The sequence below is a fragment of the Pygoscelis adeliae genome, unplaced genomic scaffold (assembly GCF_000699105.1).
Source record: "Pygoscelis adeliae isolate BGI_AS28 unplaced genomic scaffold, ASM69910v1 Scaffold145, whole genome shotgun sequence".
Lineage (NCBI taxonomy): Eukaryota > Metazoa > Chordata > Aves > Sphenisciformes > Spheniscidae > Pygoscelis > Pygoscelis adeliae.
In genome coordinates, this window is record NW_008824866.1 from 3,923,225 (window position 1) to 3,949,783 (window position 26,559).

Below are 26,559 nucleotides of genomic sequence, written 5' to 3' on the forward strand. Positions count from 1 at the left end.
TCGTTGCCCTTCTCTGGACACGCTCCAACACCTCAACATCCTTCTTGTAGTGAGGGGCCCAAAACTGAACACAGTATTCGAGGTGCGGCCTCACCAGTGCCGAGTACAGGGGGACAATCACTTCCCTACTCCTGCTGGCCACACTATTTCTGATACAGGCCAGGATGCCGTTGGCCTTCTTGGCCGCCTGGGCACACTGCCGGCTCATGTTCAGCCGGCTGTCGACCAACACCCCCAGGTCCTTTTCCGCCAGGCAGCTTTCCAGCCACTCTGCATGACTGGTCAAGAAGTGGGCTTGACCCATCACGTACTTTGGTGTTTCAGTCATCTTCATGCCTTGATTCCGGGAGACATCACTAAGCCTGGAGATGCCTTCACTGCAGCCTTATGCTTAATGTCACTGCTTCCAAAGAATCCCTTTTACCAAAGTACCCTCTCACGTTTTCGAAAGCAGAAATGCTTTTTCAGATTTTTTTGGTATCATCTTAAATGATTTTTTTTTTTCCTACAGGTTTTGTATTTTCCCTTTTTGTTTCTTGTTTGTTCCCCTCAGCTGGGATGTAAGTCATGACAGAGAACTTGGTTATCTATAAGTTATAGCCTTTTCATTCTTATCTGCAGGCTACAAATATTAACTAAGAAATGTTGAATCAACCCACAGCCCCAAAACGATATCACAGTTTGGCCCATAATTACGTATTTATTTTTTATGAGTTCAGATCTATGGGTACATATTTATTTTCCTTACAGTTTGAACTAATACCTTCTATATTAAATTGAAGATTGATTTCTGTCAGTAAAGTATCTATCTGAGTTAGTTACCATGTCTAAATTAAATTTTTGAGAGGAAGATACGTGTATATTTTTTTCTGTATATGTGTGTGTATGCACGTGTTTTAAATATCTTTAAAATGTGAAATACCATACCTGTGCTAAAACGAGGGCTATTTGGTGACAGGCTGTTGTTCCTCTGAAGCCTTCGAGCTGAGCGTTTTCCTGGCCATTGAATTGAGAGCACTTCTGGTTTTGTTGGATCTTGTCTGCACAGAAACACAGGAGACTTCGTAAGGTAAAACATGTGGGAGAGCTCTCCTCTCTCTGTTCTCAAAAAATGTGCTCGTATGTTCCCTTTTGAATTAAAAAAGGAGAAATACCTATTGAGACAAAGGAATTATTTTCCAGATTTTCACTATTACTAATTAGTTGTGTTTAGGTTGCTAGTCATTAGAGAAGTAAAAAAAAAAAAAAAAAAAAAAAAAAAAAAGAAGGTTAAGCTGGTGTAAACCTATCTGTTAGGGAGAGAAAGCTCGAGGTCAGTGTCTGTCCATGATGTGGTTCTGACCTGACCTAGGGAGCCATTCACACCGTTTCTTCATTCACGGGAGTTTTGTAGCATCTTTGCAGAGGAACTGGGGGCACAAGAACAGCTAAAAGTGAGATACGAACTTTAAACATTGACCCCTTCAGCTTAAAGATTGAAAAGATAAACAGCAACTTGTATCTGTTAATAAGGAAGGAAAACTGATGAGAATTAGCTAATATTGGATGGACGACAGATACATTTCCAGGACCAGTATTGAAACATAGCAGATACAGAAATGACTTATGTTTGTACTGCGATGACAGAGTCACTGAAGCTTGAGAGTTTGTGTGAGGACTGAAGGCTGCCTCTACGTGGTTCTTCGTCATCATCCAGCTGGAGAGCAATGAAGGACCAGGACTATGGTTAGTTTTGAACAATTAGTTGGGTAAGTGGTTGCAAAGAATACTAGACAGTATTCTAAACAGTTTAGTAAATAATTCCCTGGTCACTGCTTTGGAAAGCTCTCTGGTCTCCTGAAGCACAGAATGAAGGCTCACCAAAAGCTCACACACTATGTTAAGGAGATGTTTTAGGATGGTATTTTCTGCAGCATAAAATCCCTTCACAGTAAGCCAAATTATGGCAGTTCCCCACTGTGAGCACTCTTAAACTAGTTTAGGAGTGTCTTAATGAGATTTTGATTCAGACAGTTTGCCCCTGAGCTAAGGTAAATGTAAGTGAAAATTATTGTACATAGGGACTGGGGCATCTGCACTAGGAACTAACTCATTTTCTCCAAGATAGCTGTAGTTAAAGTGCTGAGTTTGCCTGGCTTTTCCATTGCTACTTCAGAAAATGGGGAAGATGGTATTTGGCTTAACAGTGTCGCACCTCATTCTCATTTTCTTTGCCATAATCCAAATTCACCATCCAAGAGGATATTTCTGAACAACTGTACTGATAAAACTGGAGAAAGAAGTCTCCACAATGCCCTACCAGACAGTCAATGCAGACGAGAAAGCTGGCAGCAAAAGGGATGATCATATCACCAAATTCTATGCTCCCAAGTGAGTAGTTTGAGTTACTCAGATGGCCTTTCTAGACTGTATATCTAGAGAGGCTGTCCTAAGAGGCAAGTCAGAGAAGCTAATAATTACTCCAGAGGATGTAAGAGCACCTAAGTTAGGCTCCAGCTCTGAACTGGCTATTCAAGACTTCTTTCTCTCCCATCAGTTGTGTGGGGAACCTGGAAAGACGTATGCATGAATGGAGGGGTATATATACTGTGCATACTTGGTGCACCTTCAGCCTTTCAAAACCTGCTTGATTCCTGCGGTCAAGCTGCTGGCACAAAACTGCTAGCCCAGTGTATTATTAATGTACTTCAGAGACCTCAAAACCAACAGCAAAACAAACAAGAAAATGACATTTCTAAAAGAAAGAATGAAAAAGCAATGCACTTTAAAACATATGAGGTGTTGAGATCTTCTTTGTCCGTGAAACACAACAGCGTTCCCTATCACCTTTAACAGTAGCATACCGAGAAAAACAAATCCATAAAGCCAAGTACCTTTCAAAAATGTTTTGATCCTTTATCCTACAAACCCTCATCTATGAGGTCATGGTATTAAATTCAGCTAAACCCCTTGGACGGATATAGGTTACCCAGGTGATTGAGAGTTTATAGAGTTAGATGTTAACCACTACTATGGCCCTATGTTCTAGGGAGAAGCTGTAACAGCAAGAGCCTGGCTATCTCTCCTCTTAACATTGGGACTGTTGTGCAACCAGGAATGAAAAAAAAGGATAAAGCCGGAAGAAATAAACAAGGAGACAGTCAATGGTCTTAGTAGTTTCAGAGCTCTTCACATTGCAGTGGTCTGGTTTCTGCATTTGATATTAGATAGTCAATGGATTTAAAAAGAAGTCAAAGGAGCAGAGCCTAGGATGTAACAAAACGGTCCTCCAACAAGCAACCCACCACAGGATCAGATCGGAACCTGCTTGTATTCAATTTCAGGAAAACTCCTATTAATGAGTTCCTATATGGAATAAAAAGTGTATCCTTAATTCTCCTGTTATTCCCTACATCAGGTTGCTGGGTGAAATGTAAAATGGTCTTGGAGGTTCATGGTGACCCTGCTCCTCACCCCCTTCACTGCAGCTGGGCAGAAGGTTTGCTCACCTCTCCTGCCGAGTCTGCTCCTCCGTGGTTTCCATGGCACACTCCAGGGAGCTCTGGAGGGACTGAAGCTGGTTCAGTGTTTCCTTCAAAAGAAAGCGAGTCACAAACTGCTCCAAATTAGAAGCTTCCTGATAGTCCTAAAAATTACATGGAAAAGAAAAGGTAAGGATTTGCCTACGAGGTTGGAAATATGTGAGGGAAGATTCAGACTTAATTCAGAAAGGAAGCAGCTTGGATGTTTTCGTGCTTATATGCGCAAACCACATAAGCAACCTTTATGTTTCTGGACAGAAAGACCTCTGTCTGTCTGATCCCACCCAGGCTGGGAGAGGCCCAGCTACACCATGGCACAACATAGTTTCTACTCAAAGAAACCCTTTTCCTTACATTTCTTAACTCCAGTTGATGGCAGTACCACATTACTAATTATAGTATGGAAAAGCCAAGATATGATTGACAACTGCAGAAGTGAATCTAAAGTTTTTATTCTGATCCACTCTTGTGATAAGATGTTTATCTAGCCCACTGGCCTGTCTCTGACAGTGATTATGGGAATAGTCTTTGAGCAGGACATACTTAGTGATACTGCTCTGAAAAACTCCACCAGCAGTTTGGCTGAAGGACTGCTGGTACCAGAGAGATTGCCTTCTGAATTTAACAGTCTTTGACTGATTTTTGTTCCTTTAATTTGTTTAATTATTTTTTAAACCATATATCTATATATTTCACAATTACATGAAATGCATCTAAATGTTCTTTGAGTTGGAGCTTGGTTATTAGAAAAGTTTGCACCTACATTTAGCAGTCTGTAATGGTTCTTTGTGTAACAACATTTCCAATATGTTTTATGTGTTCAAAAATATTTATGCCTATTTTGTGCAGATAATTTCAGAAATAAATTCTTATGCCTGCTCTCTCCCTGGCCCAATGAATCATATTTCCATGGATGGGGTCAACTTTAACGTTTCTGGCAAGCCCAGATCTGCAGTGACATGCAGGTAATGCTGTGTGAGGGGGTCACCCATACAATAATATAAACACTCTCTTCATTGTTTTCTCATTAATAAATGTAATAGAGAGGATAGAGCAGACCCCTAGAGCCTCTGCTTACTGTGTAGACCTCCTATCAGGAGCAGAGAAGGAAAATGGACTTCCATCTCTTAAACTCTGAATGAATTTGTTGGCTCCTACTCGGGTGAAAGTACGCTGGTATCCATTTTTCATATGCCCTAAGTCTGCTTACGTGTGCAGAAAACCCACTCAGCTGATCTTGAAAGCCTTTAGGTACAATTCCATCTAAAATGGTTTCATAAAATATGAGGTGCATTGAATGAAAGATTTCCCTAGTTACCACATCTGAAGATAGATGATGGTCTGTTATCTCCAAGCTTTAACGAAAACTTGTCGTTTGAATGGTGTTGCCTCCTACTCTAGCTGAGAACCCATTTGAGTATTTTTGGCAATGCATATGGGTATTTTTAAGCTCTTCCCTGTTCTTCCCAATGTGAATTACAGCTGAAATGCCCTTTTGACTTTTAGACTTCTCAGAATTTTTGCATGTATGTGTTCGCAATCAGAACACAAATATGGGATGTTTTGAAATTGAAATATAAAATAAAAGATTGTAAGATAATAACTTTAAAAGCATTTTGCTCTCAAATGAGAGCAATCTATTCACAATATATGTTATTAAGTTAGTTCTTGTTGGAAGACTTCTGCTACAGAAATCTCGGCTGTTAAACCACCCGTGAATCATCAGATGTTACTTATGTAGCCAGGAGCTTCATGGTCTTCTACATTTATTTCTTCTGTCTTCAGATTAATCAGGTGTGAGCCACTCTCCAACAAATAATTCCTTATTTATACATTTTAAAAATAGATACTCATGGGAGATTGTCTGTCTACCTTTTGAGTGAATACCTGAGACTCACATCAGTCTTATAAATAACTTCTATGGCAACCTTTATGAATACTAAATCTTATTATGCAATAGGAAAGCTGATTTTTTTTCTTCTTCATCTAAATTGTCTCCATTGTAACTGATTTAAAACTTTGGTGCACCTGACAGATCATTTAATTTCCAAAAATTTTGATTCTCTGTGGCATGTTAGAACAACGTGTGCGGATCTGTGTATCATCAGAAGCTAAATAAAACCCTGCAGTAGAAATCCAGGGTATGTTTTAATTTTTCAGCTTTCGCCAGTGCTCTTGGAAATAAGTGAACAAAACATGACAGAACTGACCATTTCTTTTAAGTTTTTGAAAACCAAAGCAATCTCACAAGAGGATAATCAAAGTGTTTTAAAATTCTGGGCATCCAAAAAGTAAATGTTACAGATACCTCCATATAGCTTCCTGCTCATAATCATGGTAAACCTGATACCAGCATGCTGAATTACAACTTAAAATGTACATTAATACTGTTTCATTTTGCAAACTGTTCAGGTGGGCCCTCGCTGATGGGGGGATCATACAAATATTGGCTGTGTAATACTTGCTACTGTCTGAGACTGGCTGCTTTTTGACTCCTTCAGAAATGCCTTCCTGCATCTGAAAGTTGTTAAGGTTTTTTTCATCAGAACTACTCCAGGTTTGCGCATTGCACCAGGATTTAGTCTTTTTTCTTCCTGTTCTGTTGTTCTGTAAGTTCTATATTTAAAAGCTTCCCTATGAAAAAGGTCCTTGTGATCCTTAATTATGGCTTAGAGTTGCCTTATCGGGTATACAGAGCTTTTTTGTAAAGATGGGCTAGGCAGGCAGGATGCTAACATCATCTGTGGGAGTCTAGAATTATCAAAGACTCTTTCCTTATGTATATTTTATCCAAATATTGGTGTTCACAACTCTTCTATGTGGAATTGCTTAACTCTTTTAATGCACCCAGTTGGGCAAATGGCTACTCAATATTGTTCTTTAAATAATGGCTCTGAGGCCAGCAATTCTGAGCTCACAGCAATGTTGGGCAACTTTGACTCCTGCCTGCTGAAAGATAACTACTCCTACCTGTCCTTCTAAAATTCTTCGAAGATCATGGAAGAAGGTATTCAGCATATATAAATTGTCAGCATTATTATAATTTAACTCATGGAGGGAAAAGTTTGTCCGTTACAATTCAACTTAAACCTGAACTCCAGCTCTCAGCAGTGAGGAATTACCAGCCATGCTTTGTTATCGTTTCAGCACTCTACTTCCTACAGAAAAGTGCCTTCATTTGCATTTTACTAAAGGCATGCTGGTAAAAGATTTAACTAGAAGAAAGGAAATGTTAATTCTGAATGAAGAAAAATGTGTATCAATTTAGTAAGTGTATATTATGGTAGAATCAGCTTAACTAGCATGCCCAGCATTTGTATTGTCAGTATACTGCGCCACCAATTAATAATGGGACCCACTGATGGCATCTGCACGTAAACTAGAAAAATGGCCTGTTTCTTGAATTTCATTAGCTGTAAATTACCGTTCATTAGCATATACATTATACTGCACAGCAGTTTGGGCAGTCCAGATGAAATAAGTCTGTGTTAACATATCGTTCTGCTAGTTAGTTTTACTGATTGTGAGTGAGTGAGGGTAATTTTCCGCACCTTCCTCATCAAGAGACAACTGTGACCTTTTATGAGCAGCTAAGATTTGAGTTTCCATTAATGCAACTGAAAATACACCTAATTAGTGATTTCCCTGTGGAAAAGGTCACCATGGTCTTTAAAACTGGCTTATGGCTATCTTAAAAGGTGCAGAAGAAGTTCTTTTATAAAAGCGGAGGAGGCAGGGCTTAGGTATCTCCTAAGGGAGTCCACATCTCGGGGCTACCACAGGTTCAGCGACTTTCTCAATCCTCTCCATCCCTGGTGCCAGCCCCAATCCTCTCCCCTTGGGTGACCTGACACCATGCCGATCCACTTACCAGAAGAGCAGCTCCTTGAGATGAGGAAGGAGGGAGATACCTGTGTTCGCTTACTTGGGGCAAGCATTGGTTGGGACAAAAAATAACTCTGAAATCTCTCAGAAGGGGTGGGAGCTTAGGCAAGATCTCCACGAACTTAGTGGGAAAGGATGTCTGGCTGTCACCTAGTCCAACCCCCTGTTCAGAGCAGAGCCAACTTCAAAGCTATTTCAGGCTGCTTGGGGGACATGTCAGCTGAGTTTGGAACATCTCCAAGGATGGAGATTACACCATCTCTCTGGTCCACTGTTGCACCACCCTCTCTGTCCAAAGTATTTTCCGTATGTCTAGTCAGCATTTTCCCTTCCTCAAGCCGTAGCCGTTGCCTCTTGCGCTTTTGCTATGCACCCCTGAAAAAGACAATGTTGTTTTGTCTTCTCTATAACCCTTCTTTAGACAGTAGAATTAACATCTTCTCTCAGCCTCTTCTCCAGGCTGAACAAACCTGGTCCCCTTGGCTTCTCCTTTCTATATTGCTATTTTGCTATATAATGCTTTAAGTTATATAACACTTTATAACTTACTTATTTGTAACATTACTTATAATAGTTATTTATTACTCTTACATTACTTTTCAATTTTCTGTTTCCTATTTCATATGTCGTATCAAAATAATTTCATGAAAAATAATTATGCTTATCTTTAGAGGAAATACCCCCAAGGCAACTGAAAAGTAGTTATCATTGAGTAAAACTCAGTGAGGAATAATGTATTTAAATTTCCCTTGATCATGGAATGTCTCCTGCCCTGTGTGTTTAGATCCTACATTAGCGGGACAACGCCTTGGGTTACAACTTTAAATTGAGGATATTAAATTAGTCAGAATAACTGTACTAAAATGAAAAAGAATTCAAGCCTTTCTCATTTCAATCACTAAGATCTAATTCTTCAGACTGTAGGACAGAGTCAGAACAGAGTCAGAATAAAATCATAATTTCAACAGAAGCCAGATGCAGAGATGCTCACTGTGTTGACTTCACACAACTGCAACTTTTACAGCATCCTCATTGTAAGAGTGAGCAAAGGCATAACATGCCAAACTATTAAATAGATTCAACTTCAATTTTAGAGTGTGGCACAAACTTTACAAGTTTATCAAAGTATTATATTTGGAATAGATTACATGTTTAAATTCTGCCTAGAGAACTGGAACAGTAACAATCTCTACTAACCACTTGCAGCGCTGACATAAGAGCAATGAAATAAAATAGGCAGCCATGGGTGATTACAGGAGAATAGTTACACGCATTTGTAATAGCGTCCATCAGAACAGCACAAGAGCCTATCACGCTCCTTTACTGGGATTATTGAAAAAGTAATATACTCTTATTGCAATAATAGTATGTACAAAATTAATGCATAGACAAAACGTAACTCCCATTTAACTGCTATTAAGTGCACCATATAGCTTAGAGACAAGAAACTGTGTTTTGGCCGTGTTTTATATCAGCAGGTAGCAGGGATATGTGTAATGCCGTTGCTCCTGGGAGAAGGTTGTAAGAATACAAAGAAAACATCAAAGCTGTCGATGGTTTTGATAGGTATCAACAGGAGAATGGCTAGGTTAAATGTTTCTTTCTCTGCTGTGAAATTATTTCAATACACTTTTATGTTTAAAGGTATGGATATAAACTTAATTAAGGTTGGTTTTTTTTTTTTTTTTTTTTAAGTTCTGACTATTTAATACATCTTCTCTGCTACCAGCAAAAATTTGAGCATTGTCTCTTTCTGACCCAATAAGTATAAGACTTCTACAAAAAAGATCAAAGAAGTTCCCAAGAGTTTTCATTAGCCTGATAAGGAGCTCGGAGGAAAGGGGTGAATCTCTGGAATATCCTTGCATGACTGCTCAGAATTCATCGCTTGCAGCTTTTTTAATTTATCTGTGTTTGACTTGACTTGCACTAATAGTCATGATCTTAAATGAATTTTATAGATAGAAAATCCTATGAAATGAAATTCTAAAACCTCATTTAATAATGTCCCTAGATAAAAATAGCTGTTTATTCATAGGGTCCTCTCTGCCTTGTAGCAGGGTGCAACTGGTGATATAGCACTATCACAGCACTCTCTTCAGCTGAGTTTACAGATGAACAGTTGAGTACATGAATTTATGCAAAAAGAAATCAGACTCCAGTTCTAACCACTGACAAGTCTGTCTCATCAACAATTAGAGAATGATAAAAAACCAAACCAAGGAATTTAGTCAAGTCATCCATGGTCAAAAGAAAAAATGTTCTGGATGGTTCTTTTTAGGAATTTACAGACTGCGTTTAATCAGCTTTATAGCTATTTTAGCTAGAAAAAGTAGAATATGAGAAACAATTATGCCTGCAAATAGGAACAGTTCTTAAAAGCCTAGGGCAGCTGGAGCTTACTAACAAGTTCATTTATTGCTCTGATATTTTGATGTTACTACTTTTTATCCCTTTGTTGACTTCTGAATACTCAAAAAGGATTGGTTGAAAAATTCCCACCAAAAATTTAACTTGATAAAGCTTTGAAATTTAAATAACACAAAAATGCATTGAAGGTATCTGATTTACTCCACTTTTTTTCTATTTTTTACTGAAAAATCTTTGACAATTCTTCAGAGTTCAGTCAAGAAAGTCCAGTCTTTAGGACTTCAACAATTGCTTTAGAATACTCTCTCATTTTGTAGATCTAATGTTGAACACTGTTAATATTTTAGAGGGGTATGTTTGGTCTGATATTAGAGCTGAATGAAATGTCTGTGAGAAATGGAGGTGGGAGCGGCGCCATACCTGTCATTTCTTTGAATGAACAGTATGTATGAAATTTTGAAATTACTGCTATTTTTTTCTTAGAATGAAAATTGGAACTATTTTTTGACTAAAAGAATCTTCTTTTGTTCTTATTTCCACCCAACAATTCATGCATTTTTTGCTGCAACATAGCCAACATCTGCCTGGAAGGGTAGGATTTTTTTTTCCCCATTCAATTTTATATTCTTGAGGCTGGGCACTGGCAGTGCAGGGGCACGTAATGCCTAATCTGTAGGCAGCCACATCTTCTATTGGTTTTCTGGCTCTGTCTTTCCCTTTGTCTCCTCTGTGAAAAGCATGAATTTACGGCAAATCTTTCAACCCTCATTCCCCTCCATGGTATTAACTTATGACATCCATGCAAGTGGTGCCTAGCCACTGAAGGTACCTGAAGATAGCTGATAGGATGTGGAAACACACCATTAATGCAAGAAAGGCAAATCCTGAGTCTGCAGTTTGCTTGACTAGCTGGATGATAAATATTCTGAGAGGATGTTTTCTGATGTGGAATTCAGAAAGTACTCACTCTTTGTGAAACTCTCTTCATCTATGATCTTTTTAATCAGTGTCTTACATCTTCTAAATAATGATGAGAATCAAAACCCCTACGCACTGTAATGGAAGGAGGTACAATATATGTCCAATTAAACTAGTGTAATAGAGTTAACTGTCATTAAAAGACAGCCTGAAGCAATCAAATATACAGGAAGAATTAACTGTGCAGTTAAGAAATATATCAGATTGCAGTATTTTTGTCAGTTGTCTTACAGTATTAAGTATTAATCATTGCATGCTGCAGCATGTACCACTGCTGCTCTTTATGTCTTGACCTTCATCTGTCTGCCTTCAGTGTTTTGTATAATCTTCATCCTGAACAGATCTCTGTTTCTTCATAAGGCATAATAAAATGAATAACTCCTTTTTGTTCTGCCTTTTCATTTCCAGTGGAATCTGGATATTTTGTCCACTTTAAAAAATCAAGATGGAAGATGACTATGGTATTTTAGACAGATGCTGACCTGAAAAAAACTTAGTGATGAATGTAAGGAACAAATGAACTGGATTCAAAGCCAATGCATGAAAATTAATAATTAAGATAAACTGAGTAATACCTGCCTTAAGTTATTCTTTGGCAGCAGCTATTCATTACATTCATTCTGCAAAAGGTGCATTTGTAAAAAGTGCAATTTCAAAGAGAACAAGACTAGATTCTGTGGAAACTTAATAAATTCTAATTGTGCAAAAAGTGGTGCCAGCCAATTTAACACAGATTTTGAGAAAACAAACAAACAAAAAATTAAAACTTCATTTTTGCTCAAACAGAATATTAGTTGTGGAACTCTGCTGTTGACATATGCTTGTCTAGCTTTTTTTTCAGTTATTTTGTTTTGCGATATAATTTACATAATTGCTACTTTTACTCAAATATGCAATTAAAAAAATCTAGGTATTCTGGTTTATAATGGGTATCAACCCTCCAGAGTGGAGTGATTTACATAATTACTATAAATGCACCATCAGTAACTAAATTGCATGTCCCTGTGTTACTCTTTCAGCTCCTATAGTCTTCTCTCTTACTTTGACTGGCTCCTATTTTTAGACCATTCAATAAGTTTTCCGGTAATAACAAGGCTGCATTGACTTCACTTAGCTTTGGGTTTTTTGAGCAAAGCAGAAAAATGAATGATTTCATAGGAACAAAGAATTAGACATGCTGTGTCAGTCACTGAGTCCAGCATCTTGCTGTTGCACACCACGCACTCCCCTTTCTATGTTTTTGCAAGCAACATGTAAAAAGCAGTTAGGTTTTTTTGCCCCCAAATGCTTGGAAGGCTATTCCAGAACTTGATTGCTCTATTGAATAAGAATTATCTTTCATTTCCATCCTAAACTTAATATGTTTATGTTTTGCATATTTAAATGCTGGGTATAAACCAGTCATGGTTACTGCTGCTTAAGTGGTGTTTGCTAGTTTACTGAGGCTGGTACAGCTATCACAGACAGATCATTTGGTGTCCATAAAATAGTTGCAAAGAAGAGAACAAAGTCTCTCCAAAGCAAAGAACATGAGACTTCAGAGTCCGAAAAGGAGAAATTTTGTAGTGTCCCATCTCTTGTTTCCTATGTTTGCCTGCCATTCCTTTCCATGGAAGTCTGCAGTGCTTTTGTCTCCAAAAGAACTGTACCTCTGTATTTACCAGAGGAGTGTGCACTCAGAGGTCATCTCTCTCTTGATTCAGTTTTGAAAAAGTGTACGTTAACTATTCTAGCCAAAGCACTTTCTGGCTTTCATCTATGGAAGAAAGATTTTGCTGTCCTTCTGAGGAAGAAAAGAGATGTAAAGAAATGGAATGAGGACAATGAAATGAGGATGATGAAAAGATGACACAAAGAACAGATTAAGGGGAGATCTTCAATATTTAAACAAATTCCTACTGTGCTGACAGTCCTTCTTGGTTATTTTGATGTTCCCTTTACTTTAGATTTTAATTTCTCATTTTGCTGTTCATAAATGTTTTCTATTGGCTGTACCCAAGTCCATCCAGGAGGCTGCTGTTGCGTTATAGTTATTGTATTTGCACTTCAGATATAAAGTTATATAGGGTCAAGCTCCACTCTTACTCACTGGATCAAAGTTTCATCTTATAAGCACTGTTAACTATAAAAGCCAGTTTCAATTTACTTTAAAAAAAAAAAGAATCTATTGCACTATTTACTTTTGAAATTAAAATATATGATCTAATAAATATAACCAATATAACCTAAGAAACAGCTTAGATATGAAACTGTTTGTTGCTGGAGGTCGGATCACTTTTACAACAGGTATGGTGGTCTTAAGTAACTTTTGAGGCCGCTCACAGGGTGGCCTCCATTTGCAAGGAAAAAGAAACAACTACATGGGCACTTAGTGCCAGTCTCCCGAGGAAGCATCTCTGCAGACTCAGTCACGCTCAGTGATTCCCGCTTCCCACCATTTTGCCAATGTGCCAATTCAAAAAGTCTGAATTTTAGTTGTTACTCCAGTAAGTTAAGAGCCGGTACGCTGTATGTCAAGACTGTTATCATCTCTGTGATAGGCTGCTGGGCTAGGTGAGGCTCAAGCCAACAGTCACTGAAATCACGGAGCAGGAAGCATATCCCATCCTGAAATCCCCCTGGCACAGTCACGTGGCCACCAGCCAGCTTGGTTAGACTTCTACCAACACTGCAGCATAAACTGCCCTAGGGCGCAGGGGGTTTAAAATCGTCTGAAATGTTCCCTGCTTCCTCCCAAGCCTCTGCTGCCAGCCTTCACTGTGCGGGTGCCAGTGACACTGGGGACACATGGGGATCAGTCCTGGCTGGAAAATGACCCCGTGCTGTTGGCAAAAGGGAAAGCAGGAGGCAGGAGGAGAGGGGAGTGCTCTTCAGCTGGTGAAAAAAAGTGAACTTCAAGTGGGTGTTATGACTTTGATAAAAGGCACTGTCAGATCAGGGTAAGCCATCACAAGCTCTTCCTCTGTGAAACCGTTCCTCTGGGAAAAACCGTTCAGAGACCTCAGAGCTATTCTAGTACCTAAACTGGAGTCTGGTGCCCTACAGAGACCCACCTGGTTTCCAGCTACTACCCCAGAAGGGGGGTCTCCTCCTGCCCCTGCATCTCCTGGAGGTCCTGTGTGCTATTTGTCAGGCTTGTGCAGACATCTTGGACATCCTTGAATACCCCAGGTTTTCTAAAATACCACTAGATGCCTGTTTAAACCCCTGAATACTTCTATATTGCCAACTTCATTTCATATGGAAGCTACATTTTTGGTGATTAAATGAGCTTTTGCTAGTTTACTGAGTACAGAATAGTTCACCACCACCAGCAGGTTGCATTTGTAATAAACTATAGCAATACCAGAAATAAAAATGATAGAGCAAAACTTGTTCTTACTGAATAGCTGACAAATAGCAACAATTTTATGGCTTGATAACTTGAGGAAGACATGTTCTTTAGTCTCTAAGTTTCTGATTTTCAGTATTTACAAGTCAAAAGAACCAAGATGTCAAGCACCTTAAAAAATGGGATCTATTTTTATCTATCTGCATCATTACTCAGTGACAGATTTTATTTTCTGTGCTGTGGGTTGCGAAGTCTCTCTTCATTGTATTTATATGTAACTGCAAGCTACAGAATGTAATAAAAATGCAGCTTGCTGAAAGTGTTATCTTTATTTGGGTAATAAAAAAGTTAAGATTAAATATTTTATTAAATATGCTTCTGTGTTTTGCTATAAAAGATGTCAGAGAAAAAAGGCTTCAAGAAACAAGCCTTCCAATGCATTTGTAAAGTTTTGCTGAGTCTTTAATTTTTAATGCTTCCTGTATACAAGATGAAGAAGAAACGAGATAAACAGAACTATCCCAGCTTGTACTTTGTTCAGGAAAATATCAACCTGGCAGGTACAAGAAAAACAACTGACACCAATGAATAATCTGTCCTCACCACTCCTGTATAAGCAACTGACGCAGACTCTCCATCCTAAGGAGAGAAATGATCAAATATCAAATGCCATAAGTCCCTCTAAAAATCCTCAGGTACGTGTTTCCCTTCCTTGTGGAAGGATAAAACACAAGAGACCAGTACCAAAACAGAAGGGCTGTAGCTTCCCCGGCATCCTTTGGTAAGATGCCTTTTGTATTAAAAGTATGTTGCTTGCAAATGCAGCTCAGTGTTTTCCCTGCTGAAAGATGTTCCTTGCTATATCTATTTCTCTGCATTTTTAGCTTAGCACCTTCCCTTGAAGCGACAGAGCATGAACCATACCTACACCACCGAGGGCTTCCTGTCTTCCCAGGTGCTGTTTAGTTTGGATAAGCTGGAGGGATCTGGCCCCAGAACGGTGAAAGGAAATCTGGTTTCAAAGTTTCTTGAACCTGCTAACACACTGGAACATTTTCTCCCATAGATGACTCAATATTTTCACTTTCAGATAGCACCGGACTGGGAGACCAGAGAAAAGCTCAGTTCAGGAAAGCTGTGCTGACAACCCTTTCAAACCACAGAGGGCAATAAAGTACGCAGAAATTATGCTGCAATTAACTTGCAGGAGTCAGTTATCTGCTAATCTGTTGGGTTAAAAATATCTACACATGGAAATAATTTGGAGTGATGGGGACAATTTGGTTGATCTTGATTTAAATCCAGGAGTCCGTAGCCAAGCCAAACTCCAGTTGCTCTTGATGAGAGACCTTTCTGACTAAAGGCTGAACAGGCTGGGAATATTTGTAAACAAAACCCAAGGTATTTGCTCATTAATGCATGTGATTTTCAAAACTGAAACAAGACAGCATGAAGAGTCAAATCTGTTTCCTGTGCAAAAGCTACTTGGTACACGCTTTTGTACTAGATTTACAGATACGAGTCAAATAATGCCACACACTTTGGTGTTCTCAAACTTAGATTAACGTAGACCAAAAAGTAAAGAAAAGTACATTAAACTACATTTAGGGTTTTTTTTTAAATTTCTAGTTCTGTTTGTATCTGGAATAAGGAGGGTTTACAGATTAGGTATTCAGATTTTTCAGACATTCTAATCCACTGTTCAGCTTTTCGTTGAAGACTGACACATCTTCCTTCTCCAGGGTTTCCTTGGAAACTGAAGCTGAACATTTTTTCTAGGGCTCCCATTCCACAGCTGCATCTCATGCAAAGTACCTACTGAGTACGGGCAACATGAATTGGTAGGAAAGCAGGGATTTTCTATAGGAAGGACTGAGTGGTGATTGTTTATCTGACTCTAAACTGCATAAATAAAATGAATGAAGTACCAAGTTGCTCCTTCCCCCCCCAGATATTTAAGACTGAATGAGCTGCCTACCTGAAGTGGCATGCACTCTGGGCAAGTTTAGCAGAGACTGATAGTTTGAGGCACTGAGCTTTCTCCAATCCACAAAAGGTCAGAGGGGATGGAAATCTCATGGCAACCCTGAGGACTGGGTCTGTAGTCAGGACCATGCTCTGCAGGGTGGAGTTCAGGTTCAGTCTGAGAAGTTTTTACTTTTGGTTTTTAATAGGAGAATTTGGTCCTTGGAAATTGGGTCCTGTCATTGGAAACTGACTCAGCCGCTGTAGATACACCATGTCTTTGTAGCTTTCAAAGTGTAGGCCTTCATTTCTGGGCTTTTTTTCCTATATATGAATTTTCCAACTAGATAATGGCTTAGAAAATTGTAATAAATGCTCCTATTACTCATTGACTATTTAAGGGACTAGGTGGCTGCAACGGCAGAGCAATGACAAAGTTTTATTTTGCACTAGGAGGGGAAACTCAAGCCTTGCTCTGCATACATGCCAAGGGCCATTCATAACCAAACCACCCATTTCTGAGTACCTGCTTCTTTGAGCTGCAAAGTCAACTTGAGCTAGGAGCTACATCACATCTGTGTGTGTCACTGGTGATGAACATCATTTATCCATGCTATCTCAATATGCTAACTAGCTTTTGCTCCACCTCCAGCTCTGATTTTAGGTGGATATATTGCAGATTTTAGACTTCAAGAAAAGCTTGCACTATTTAAGATGGAAAGTTTATTATTTGCACTCCAATAATTTATCAGGTAGTCAGGTCACATAACCTATCTGTTTCCTGAGAACCAAGTTCCTGTTGTGAATAATCCCAAGTTTGAATTGAGAATTTAATTTCCATACAAAGCTGTAGTTGCTGGGCATATCCTTGGCAGAAAGCTCTATTTTAGAATATTTGAGGACACATTTTTTGTTTGACTGTGTTCACACACTGTGTCTTCTAATTGGAATTAAAAGTATTTTTTCCAGTGTTAGCCTTGCTCTAGTTCTGCCACCTCTAACGAATGGTCAGTTGGGATATTCCTGAAAGAGAGAAACCCCATTAAGCTTGAATCTGCAGTCAGGAAAATAAAATTCAAAGAAATTGTGGTGTGGTTTTTTTTTTTTTTTAGATGGGTTCTTCAGGCAGACAAGTGAAACACTTACTAATATTCCAGATTTTCTTACCCATTTTCTAGGCAGGCCAGTGCTTACTTCTTACAACTCTGATTAGTCTACTGGGACTCCTCCTCTGTAATTAACTTCTGAAGTAATTCTTAAATGCCGTGTTCTATTTACTTCCAGTAGTTATCAGATGACATGTCCTGCCCTTTAGCAGTGGTTTATACACATGGATAATTTTTTTTTAAATTATGCATGGCTAGAATAAACTAATCTGTTGCTTTTCAGGGTCCAGCCCAATGAGGCAGTGAGTCAATGCACATTCACTTCATTAGGAGTGGAAGATGCACAGCATGAACAGAGAGACATTCAGCTTACTGGCTCAAGCTCTAAATAAATAAGCTACACTTTCAGGTTTTTATTTTGGCAGTTCATGTAAAATGTATGAGTACTGCACTCTTGCAAACACCTGAATGCCAAAGATAACAGCTTTGCTAGAGAAGCACAGCTTTTTCCCCATCGATCTCTCAATTGAATGAATGAAAAAATCAGGTTTTTTTCCTCTCATGGGATCTTACTGAGTAGTTTTGGCTGAAATTTCTGTTGTTGATGGCTTGCCTTCTAGTGATTAGCCTTGTGGTGTGGGTCTGGGGTTGGGTTTGGAGGATCTAGGTTCACTTCTTTCCCTGGTTTGTGCTTTCCCTCACCTTTTGAAGCTGTTCCACCTTGCACAGTTCAGCCAGGGAAAAGGAGCATATTACTCAATGTCTTGATGCACTTTTGATCAGACATCGAGCTGGGATGTGGTATGAATGAGCAGGTATGAACATATGAGCAGGTATGACCATAATGAATTGAGTCCCAAGAGGATCGGCCACCTAGCATGTCCTGCAGCATGGCTACATCCCCCATCAGATGGATGGATGGAGAAACGGAGCTTCTCCTGAGAAATGCCTCCTCCCTCCGGGGTGAATGCCCCCTCACTGTGCTCACTAACACCTCCTCTTTGCTGACTCTGAGAGTGCTGTTTTTGTTTAAAATGCCTGAAATGGAAATGAAATCTTGTTCTCGGCCAGGATGTTTCACTCAACCCAAATTTCTATGTCTTCTGTTGTTACTATCAGAAATACTTTCAAGTGATTTACATTGGCCAGTTGTATTTCGGGACTAAGTACTTGGGATGCACAGCCTCTGCCCACAGGGTGGTTTTATAATCATAAAAGTACTGGGGTTCAGCTTCAGGGAACACGGAGACAGATATTACAGCCCTTTTTAATCTTTTTAAACTATCCTGGAATCTACATTTAACAATAACATAAATACAACTCCCCAGTATATCTCCAGATGACTCTTGCCTACCGAATTTAATGGTACTCATTAATATAGATTAAGTCATTAGCACCTTTTACTAACATGTTTTCTACTTCAAAAATTTGGATTATTTTTTCAAATTCAGACTATTTTCAAATGTTGATATGCTGATAATACCCACATTTGGCATGGGACATGGAACCCTCTCTTGGTACGACAATATGAAGAACATTGTTCAGATCATTTGCAAAGACCATTTTGGTTATATCCAAAGCGTAATACTTTGCAGACAGAGCTTTACAGCTTTGATACTCAACTGTTTTGACAAGCCTTTTCCTACTGGACTTTTGCTACATACATGTATATGTGGAAGAACTTAAATACAAATTAGTAACTTCATCTAGATAAGAAAAATATTGGATACATGTTCAAATAAACAAAATATACAATGTAACAAAAATTTCACAATTTTTACTTACTTTCTTTGTTTTGTCCATTGCCTTCAGTATGGTTATGTTTAAGTCTTCCAAGACAGATAGAACATTTTCATACTCTCCTAAGTGCTGGGAAAAATATTCTAAAAGAAGAAGAAAACCCACGTCACGTATTCATGACCTGAAAAAATCAATATTTCATTAAATATCAATTTTATCAAGTCTGAATTCAGTTATGGTATTATTAACTATCTAAATATATAAAATTACAAGAGTTACAATGAAAGGGATGATTTTATTTTAAAATTTTGTATTATTTCCCTCAAAATCATTCCCAGAATACTTAAAATACCAAAATCAGTGTTTCAAAACTTTTTTTTTCAATAAATGGGTTGCCAAATTGACAAAAATTTAAAATATCAGTTTGAGAGCTGAAAGAGACCTACTTTCAAAATATCTACATTTTCTTTCTAAACTAGATTTTTAGTTTAATAGTCTACTTTTATAGTTACTAGCAGCAAATGAGGTTTTCATGTGTATGTACTAAATCTGATTATATTGCTACAAAAATGAATAACATTGATAAAGCTCTTAGAGGAGATAAGATCAAGTGGGGGCTGTTGTGAGTCGGGGTCAGTTGTTTCTCTCTGAGAAGCGAAGAGACCATGAGTTGGCCAGATAAGCTTCTAGTCCCAGGTACTGTGATTACATTTTCAACAAATATGATGCATGCAAAAGACTTTTAAGAAAAATCATGGAAATAACGTAACTTGCAGGATGTCCTTGCGTAGCTGCTCAAAGCAAAGGACATTTTAACAGAAAGAACTGATGTAAAATCAGGGGACATAATTCAATCAGAGGGATTACAGCGAGAGGAGGAGGCAACCCTGGGAAATCATGACCTGAGTTCCCATTTGGTCAATGCGGCAAAATACAATAGAGGGAGGCACAGGAAGGAAAAAGTGTGAAAAAGAAAGAAAGAAAATGATGTTAAAGCTAGAGACTGTGTTAGACAAGGCATTTAGACATCAGATCACCCGGAAGAGTATGAAAAACAACATCTAAATGGCAGACAGGAAGAACAAGATTAGATAGGAGCTTTTTGAAATAATAAATAGCAATACTTTGAGGCTTTTAAGAGGTCAATGTGAGCTTCTCAAGGGAGTCATGAAAGCATAAGGTTTCAGGAGCACTGCAACATAATCTGGTATTGCTGAGAGGTTGAATGAAATGATTTAGAATGAAAATGTATTGTGAATTAGTATCCTGGAAGTGAAGCTTCATTTCTGAGGACAACTGAGAGAACTCAGAAAGAGCTGTATAATCACTAGCTTAAACACGTGTTGCGTAAACTCAGTACCAGATTCACAGATGAGAAACACCCTAGTGGCAACCTATGAAAGATTTAAAAGGCAGCTGAAGCAGCCCATATTTAATCAAAACAGAGAGTAAACAGAGCCAGTGCCTGGCTGAGTTCCTCCTCAGCCATCTGGCCAGCCTGAGGTGGCTGGGGGGGTCAGGTGCTGAACAAATCCGTAAGCCTCCAGTGCAATATCAACAGCAGTAAATCTCTTGTGGAACAATCCCCCCTGTCTTCCTTGGCCAGTTTTCTATAATTTTGGCCAGATTCTCAACCAGCAGAAGTCATCACAGCCCAATTCACTTCAGCTGAGTCTCTTCTCATATATTTATAAGCCACAGGCTAAGGTGCCCCTCAGTGGGTAGAGTTATCTTGTGGGTGAGTAAATGACCTAGCATTCAACTTGACAGGGTTTTTAGCTTCTATAGATCTTCAACATTGTTGACCATTGGAAAATTTATCAGGTTACCATTTGCTGACATCTTTCCCTCAGAAATAGGATGGTTTTGATAAGTATATCTATTTTTTTGACATTTTGTGGGAGACCTTGCAGAAATTTTCTGTGAATTGTTTTCTGCTGGAAGCAGCACTCCTAAACCAGGTGCTGGAAGATCAGCTGGAGAACAAACAGGGTTTTGGGGAAATGACTCACAGCCCAGAATGAGGCACAGAAATGTATAACTGGGCCATATTCTAGGCCTTGCAGGAGTTTTTTGTGATGAAAGATGATAGGAATTTTCAAACTGCTGTTCTCACTGGCTCAAGTTGGAGGAACGTAATGAACTTTCCTCCCGTGGGGTACTAATATGACAATCTCTTTCAAAATTGCCAAAGCTCTCATACCTCTGAAAATGATGAACTAGCTAGAAAAAATATCTCACATGAAAGGGAAATAAGATAAAAGGCATCTATCTTTACATCAGAACAGATCTTGAAGCTCAGAGAATGTGAAGTATGGATTAAGAAAAGTATTTTCAAAGTAATTTCTGCATGTAATGGATGAGAGTCTGAAAGATTATAAGCCATTTGCATTCTCCCAGGAGTTCTTTCAATGGAAATTATTTTCTGTTTGAGCTACAAAGATTAAACAGAAAAAAAATTCATATCACATGGTATGTTCACTTGCACAGGGCTGCTGCAGGCATAGATTATCTCCTTGCCGAAAAAAGGAACTTACTGCAGAGTTCTTCTGTGTCAAGATTGCTGCAAAGATAAGAGGATAGATGGTTAGTGAGCTTAGTAATGTTTCTTGTTGGACTGGTAAACAGTAGGACTCAATATTAGCTTGAGTGGGATACGAAGCCTTTCTGCCTGGGCTGTAGCAGGGGATGTGAGTGCCTGGCCCTTGCTGGCCTTGCTGCGCTGCCTTAGGGAGGCTTGTCCTAAGCTGTGGGCTGTAGCTGTGCTGTAGCTGGCTGCAGGCGCAGCCTCCCTTCCTGATAATGTTCCCACTGGCACCTTCCTATTCACGGGCAGGCCCCTCTGAAGTTCCTTACCTAGCCTCGGGGTGTCACGGTGCAGAGTCACTGCTCCTCAGGCTTTACACACTTGGTCCTAATGCTAAACACCAGAAATTGTTTGGGGTTTTTTCCCACGCCTTTCTGCCTGTACTCCTCTTCTGTGGCTGTCATGCTGGACAGCATGGCTCAGAGAGCTTGGCCCTCCATGCTAAATGAGGCGAAAACCCAACAGATTTCTCCTGTTTGCAATCTTCACCGGGCAGTAGCACTCCAGAGGAGAGACAGTACAGCAGGAGGCTAAAACCAGACATAGCCCATCAGCACACATAGTTTCTAAATCTTTCTGGCCATACAAGACTGTTTCACCAGTACTAACTTCAGCAAAATTAGTGATGTGAAAAGAATAGCTGTATTGCCATATTCCCACATAAATACATAAGTGTATGCAAGTATTCCATACAATTCAAAACTGTTCATTTCAAACAGATTTCATCTTGATCAACTCTTAAGCAATATTTTCTCTGAGGCTTTAATAGTCAAAAGATAAACCATTTGACCTACAGCTCAATTCTGAAAGTTAGCATATTGACTTTCTTCCAAGGAGGAGAAGAAACTGATTAATAAGAAACTCAAAAGCATGAATGTCCTTTTTTAATCTTGCTGAGGGGTGAATATTGAACGGCTGATTGCACTTAAGTTTTTTTCACTTATCTTTCTAATGGGCTTTTTTTATTGACCTTTTAATAAAATGATGACACAGTATTATCTTAAAGTCACTTTCACCAATGCTAACTTCCATACACCTAGCTTTTATTTCATGAAAGAGAGAGAAACAGACAGAAATTGCATGATCCTAGGTTGTCACAAACTTGCATACTCAGGGCTATAAAAACTTCTGAACACTTTTAATTGATTATGTAAATGAGATTTTCCACAACTTTTATTAACTAAAGGTGACCTGATCTGCATCTGAATGGGCCAAATTGGACGGCTGCAAATGGGTCTTGCATCTGATTTTTCCAATGATCTTGGTGCCAGGTACAATGACATTTGTAGTAAGAATTGGTGCTGAAGCTGAGAAACTTAACTCTTAGGTCAACAGACGTTCATTCCTTGAATGCAAACTGAAACCCTGAAGGCTGGAGTTGCCTGAGTCGAAAAGCAGTGACAGAATATGATGATGTTAAATGACAGGAGTTTGCTGTTATGATGCCTACTCTTTGTTCATTGTCCCTGCATTTTTTGCCCCTTCACATCATCTGCCCTATTGCCTTCTCTTTGTAAAAGACAGTTCTGCATTTCTTAATGTACAGCTTGATAACTGTGTTTAAAACAGCCTTTTACATTGTTAGCCAGTCAAATTCATGCTCACTTTTCAAATTTCACGTTAAAATCCATTCTGGTCCTTGTTCTTCTGCAGTGTCCTCAGCAGTGTGGTAGCAATATAGCAAGGGAGCGGCTCAGAGGCTTTCAGCATTGCTGTCATTAGAACATCGCTGTTAGTCCTATTGACAGGAGCGATGCAGCCACAAATTGACGAGTAAAAATGGAAAAGTATTTGGGTGCTGAATTCATTTTCAGTTAGAATTGGACACCTGAATAACAAGAAAATTATTGTCCAAAGTGATTTGTGCAGCAGCTTTCAGGAAGCCTGTGACAGAACATAGAAATGACATAGAGTGTGGATTTCAGTCTAGCATACTCATAGTATTTCCTTCTCTATTATAAATACGCTCTAAGGCTCCATTGTTCTTGGCATCCTTTTTGAAGGGGATGCTGTTCTAGGCAGGGAAACTATGATTTTGTGTCACTGATTGTTTCATTCTCTCAGAAATAATAACATGCTGCTTCAAACACAGTCATGAACAAACCTAGAAATTCTTTTTCTGTATACAAACAATTTTGAGCTCCCTGCAGGATGCTACAGAAGCAATTAAAGAAGTTTGGAATATATTTAATAGTACAGGAGTGAGGTGCACACCAGAGGGCTGTTTCTGCAACTCAATACTCAGGTTTATCACGGGCATCTGTTCATCATTTCAGTGGGTATGTATGCCAAGGATGCTTCTGCTTAGACCTATAATCTGGCAATGCTGAACATGTTACTTGCAAGATTTGCTGGATGACTCACATCCAGGCACCAGCACTCCACTCCTGATAAGCACCCAAAGCATAGGGTGCAGCCAAATGCATTCACGTCGTGTCAGCACGATCATTTTTTAAACAACTGCTCTCAATTTGCTTTCTGACTACTAAATGCAGTCCTTCTACATGTCTGACTTTGTCTAAAATGTTCTCTACCTAATAACATGAGCTATTTTTAAAGGACTATTACAAATATTCAACTGAGCAGTTGTGGAGGAGTGGCTGATACAGCAGGGGCACAATCTAGTGCCCCTGAGCAACCCATGTTTTGAGCAGTAGTAGGGGTGTGCTGATGAAGACTGCTGAAGACCTTGACCGCCCCTCACTGGGCAGAAGAAGGAACCTCGCCAGCAGATACACAACAAAAGCGGAACTACAACCGGGATGAGGAAGAAGCAAGGGTCGGCGTGGCCAGCCCTGCAGCCCCAATGAGGAAGGAGTTGTGAGCGCATGAACAGTTGTAGTTAACCAATTATAGGTTGTTATGAAGCGCGTGTCCATGGTAGATAACTATATAAACCCTGTTGTAAGTATGAATAAAGGAGAATGATCATACCCATATTGGGATCTGTCATTACTCCGGATTCGCAACTCCCGCTCCGCCATCAACACCGATCCAAGTAAACTCTGACAAGCAGTCCTGATCACTGCAAAGTTGATCATACCTGTTGCTCAGTGACAGAAACATAAGTAAATTCACTTGAATGAACTGTGGCAAAAGGGCCTATTTGTGGTACCTCTGGAAGTGGCCCAAAATGTAGGAGTGGAAAGGAGCTGTGATCACGCTCTTGTTCTGCCCACCACAGTCAGCTGTGACTGGGGCCAGCCAGGAAGGAGGGAAGGTTAAAGCTACTCCACCCATCCACTGGTGTGAATCCACCGATCCACAGCCCCATCCACTGACCCGACACATACCATTCTCTGGGACAAAAGGCACCTCTAGGCAAAGGTACCAGCAGAAGATCTGCATATATTCCCTGGACCACAAGAAGAGCCAATGACATCTCTTCAGTACAGAAATTATATATAAAGTGTGGACTCTGGCATCTAAAAGTTATTTTATTGAAGAATTCAATACTGTATGAAAAACCTTATAAACTAACTTAATTTAGGAAATTCATTGCCATGACTATCATAGCTGGAGAAGGATAACACTTTCTTCTTTGGATCTCTCTTCATTCTCAGATACGAGAAGGATTTATTTCAGCGGCTTGAACAAACTCTTTTTGGGTCCCATTTGCACGTCTCTTTGCTAAATTTGGTTTTAGGGAGGAAAGTTTGAGGCTGGTATCCCCTATTGTTAAGTAGAAGCATATAATTTGTGACTGAAAGGAATTGTTACTTAGACTGTGCAAGGATAACTGAATAGTCATCTATGGACAATCTCAGCCAAAAAGCTGTAAGCTCTTTGCAACAAGAAAGCCTGCATACCATCCCACTTCAAGTCAGTGAAATGAGATAAGAGCTCAAACACTACAGAGGGTGTTGTGCAAAGGAGTCTTATACGTGCACTTCCATTTTAAGGGTATTTTACTTCACAGCTCCTTTGCAACAACAAAGACCTTTTTGCTCAGGTTTGTTCAAGGTTTCTTATCAGCAGAGGCAAAACTGCCTCTTGCCGTCAGTAGGATGAGGTTTTGGGACAAGCCCAGGCGTTGGCCTCTTGCCACAGAAAAGGGAGAGGAGGAACAAGGGGCAAAAGTGGGACAGAGCTCCTGGGGCTGGTCCTTGGGGAGCCCTGAGGACACTGCTGCTCTTCAACCCCAGGGCTAGCTGGATTGTGCACCCTCTGGCCTTTCAAATGCAGCAGCCAACGTGGCTTTCTGGGCTCTGACACAGGCAGTGGGGTCATGGCTGTTTTAATGTCCCAAATTGTGCCTCACTATATAATTGCCTAGTTTGCTTATGCTTAGCTCCAGGCCAAGTGATAACTTCAGAATAGTCACAGACAGCTCTGTGGCAGGAAGAACTAGAGGAAAAAAGTTGTTGGTTGGGGTTTTTTTTCCTGACTAACAACTCGTCTGAAAAAAAAAAAAAAACAACCCTAGTCCTTTGCATTAGGCAATGATTCACAGGGATGCAATGACTACATAGCTGGCTAGCCACCTTAATCATCCCAGCTATAGCAGTCTCTGTGTTGCTAAAAGAGTCTTAATAATACTATTAAAAGTTGTGGTGCCTGCTAAAATCTGTAGAGAACTGCACAAGGACTGCAGAGCTATGATTTTTTTAGCTGAGTCTGAATCACACCAACCTAAACAAGGAGATGAGAGGCAATATCATGGTGGCTTTTTTGCCACAAGGAGCAACTTTCAGAGTTTTCACACTGTAGAAGATGATAATGTTTCAACTTCTGTTTTTGTCCCAAAATGATTTTTTTTTAAACTGAGATTATTTATTGTTACACAAAATAAAATGTTTATCTTGGTTTATTAAACTCCTTGGAAATGCACATGTTGATAGAGATACCAAAACTGCTGTGGTTCTCTGGGAAACCAGATTATGGAAGGGACTAGGCCCTCAAACTACACCTACCATTAAGCAGTGAGCTCACTGCTAGGAAGCCAATGTTATCTTCTGAAGAACTGAACCGAAATGAAATATTCTAGGTCAGCTCCATTTAGGTCAATGCAATTGAAGCTACTCATTACCGTTTGATTTTCCCAGTGTGAGTGATTCTCATTTTTTCTGCAGAAAG

The 26,559-nt window shown here is 39.4% G+C and overlaps 1 protein-coding gene across 1 annotated transcript in view; it reads right to left on the reverse strand.

Moving 5' to 3' along the window:
- The window catches only part of NECAB1 (N-terminal EF-hand calcium binding protein 1), a 72,385-nt gene that overhangs the window by 17,099 nt on the left and 28,727 nt on the right, over positions 1-26,559 (reverse strand). Inside the window, exons 4-7 of the mRNA XM_009324430.1 lie at positions 21,434-21,459; positions 18,942-19,039; positions 3,489-3,625; positions 928-1,040 (exon numbers count right to left, since the gene is read on the reverse strand). Coding sequence (XP_009322705.1) covers positions 928-1,040; positions 3,489-3,625; positions 18,942-18,959 — 268 coding nt within the window. The 5' untranslated portion in view covers positions 18,960-19,039; positions 21,434-21,459. The remainder of the gene's footprint in view (positions 1-927; positions 1,041-3,488; positions 3,626-18,941; positions 19,040-21,433; positions 21,460-26,559) is intronic.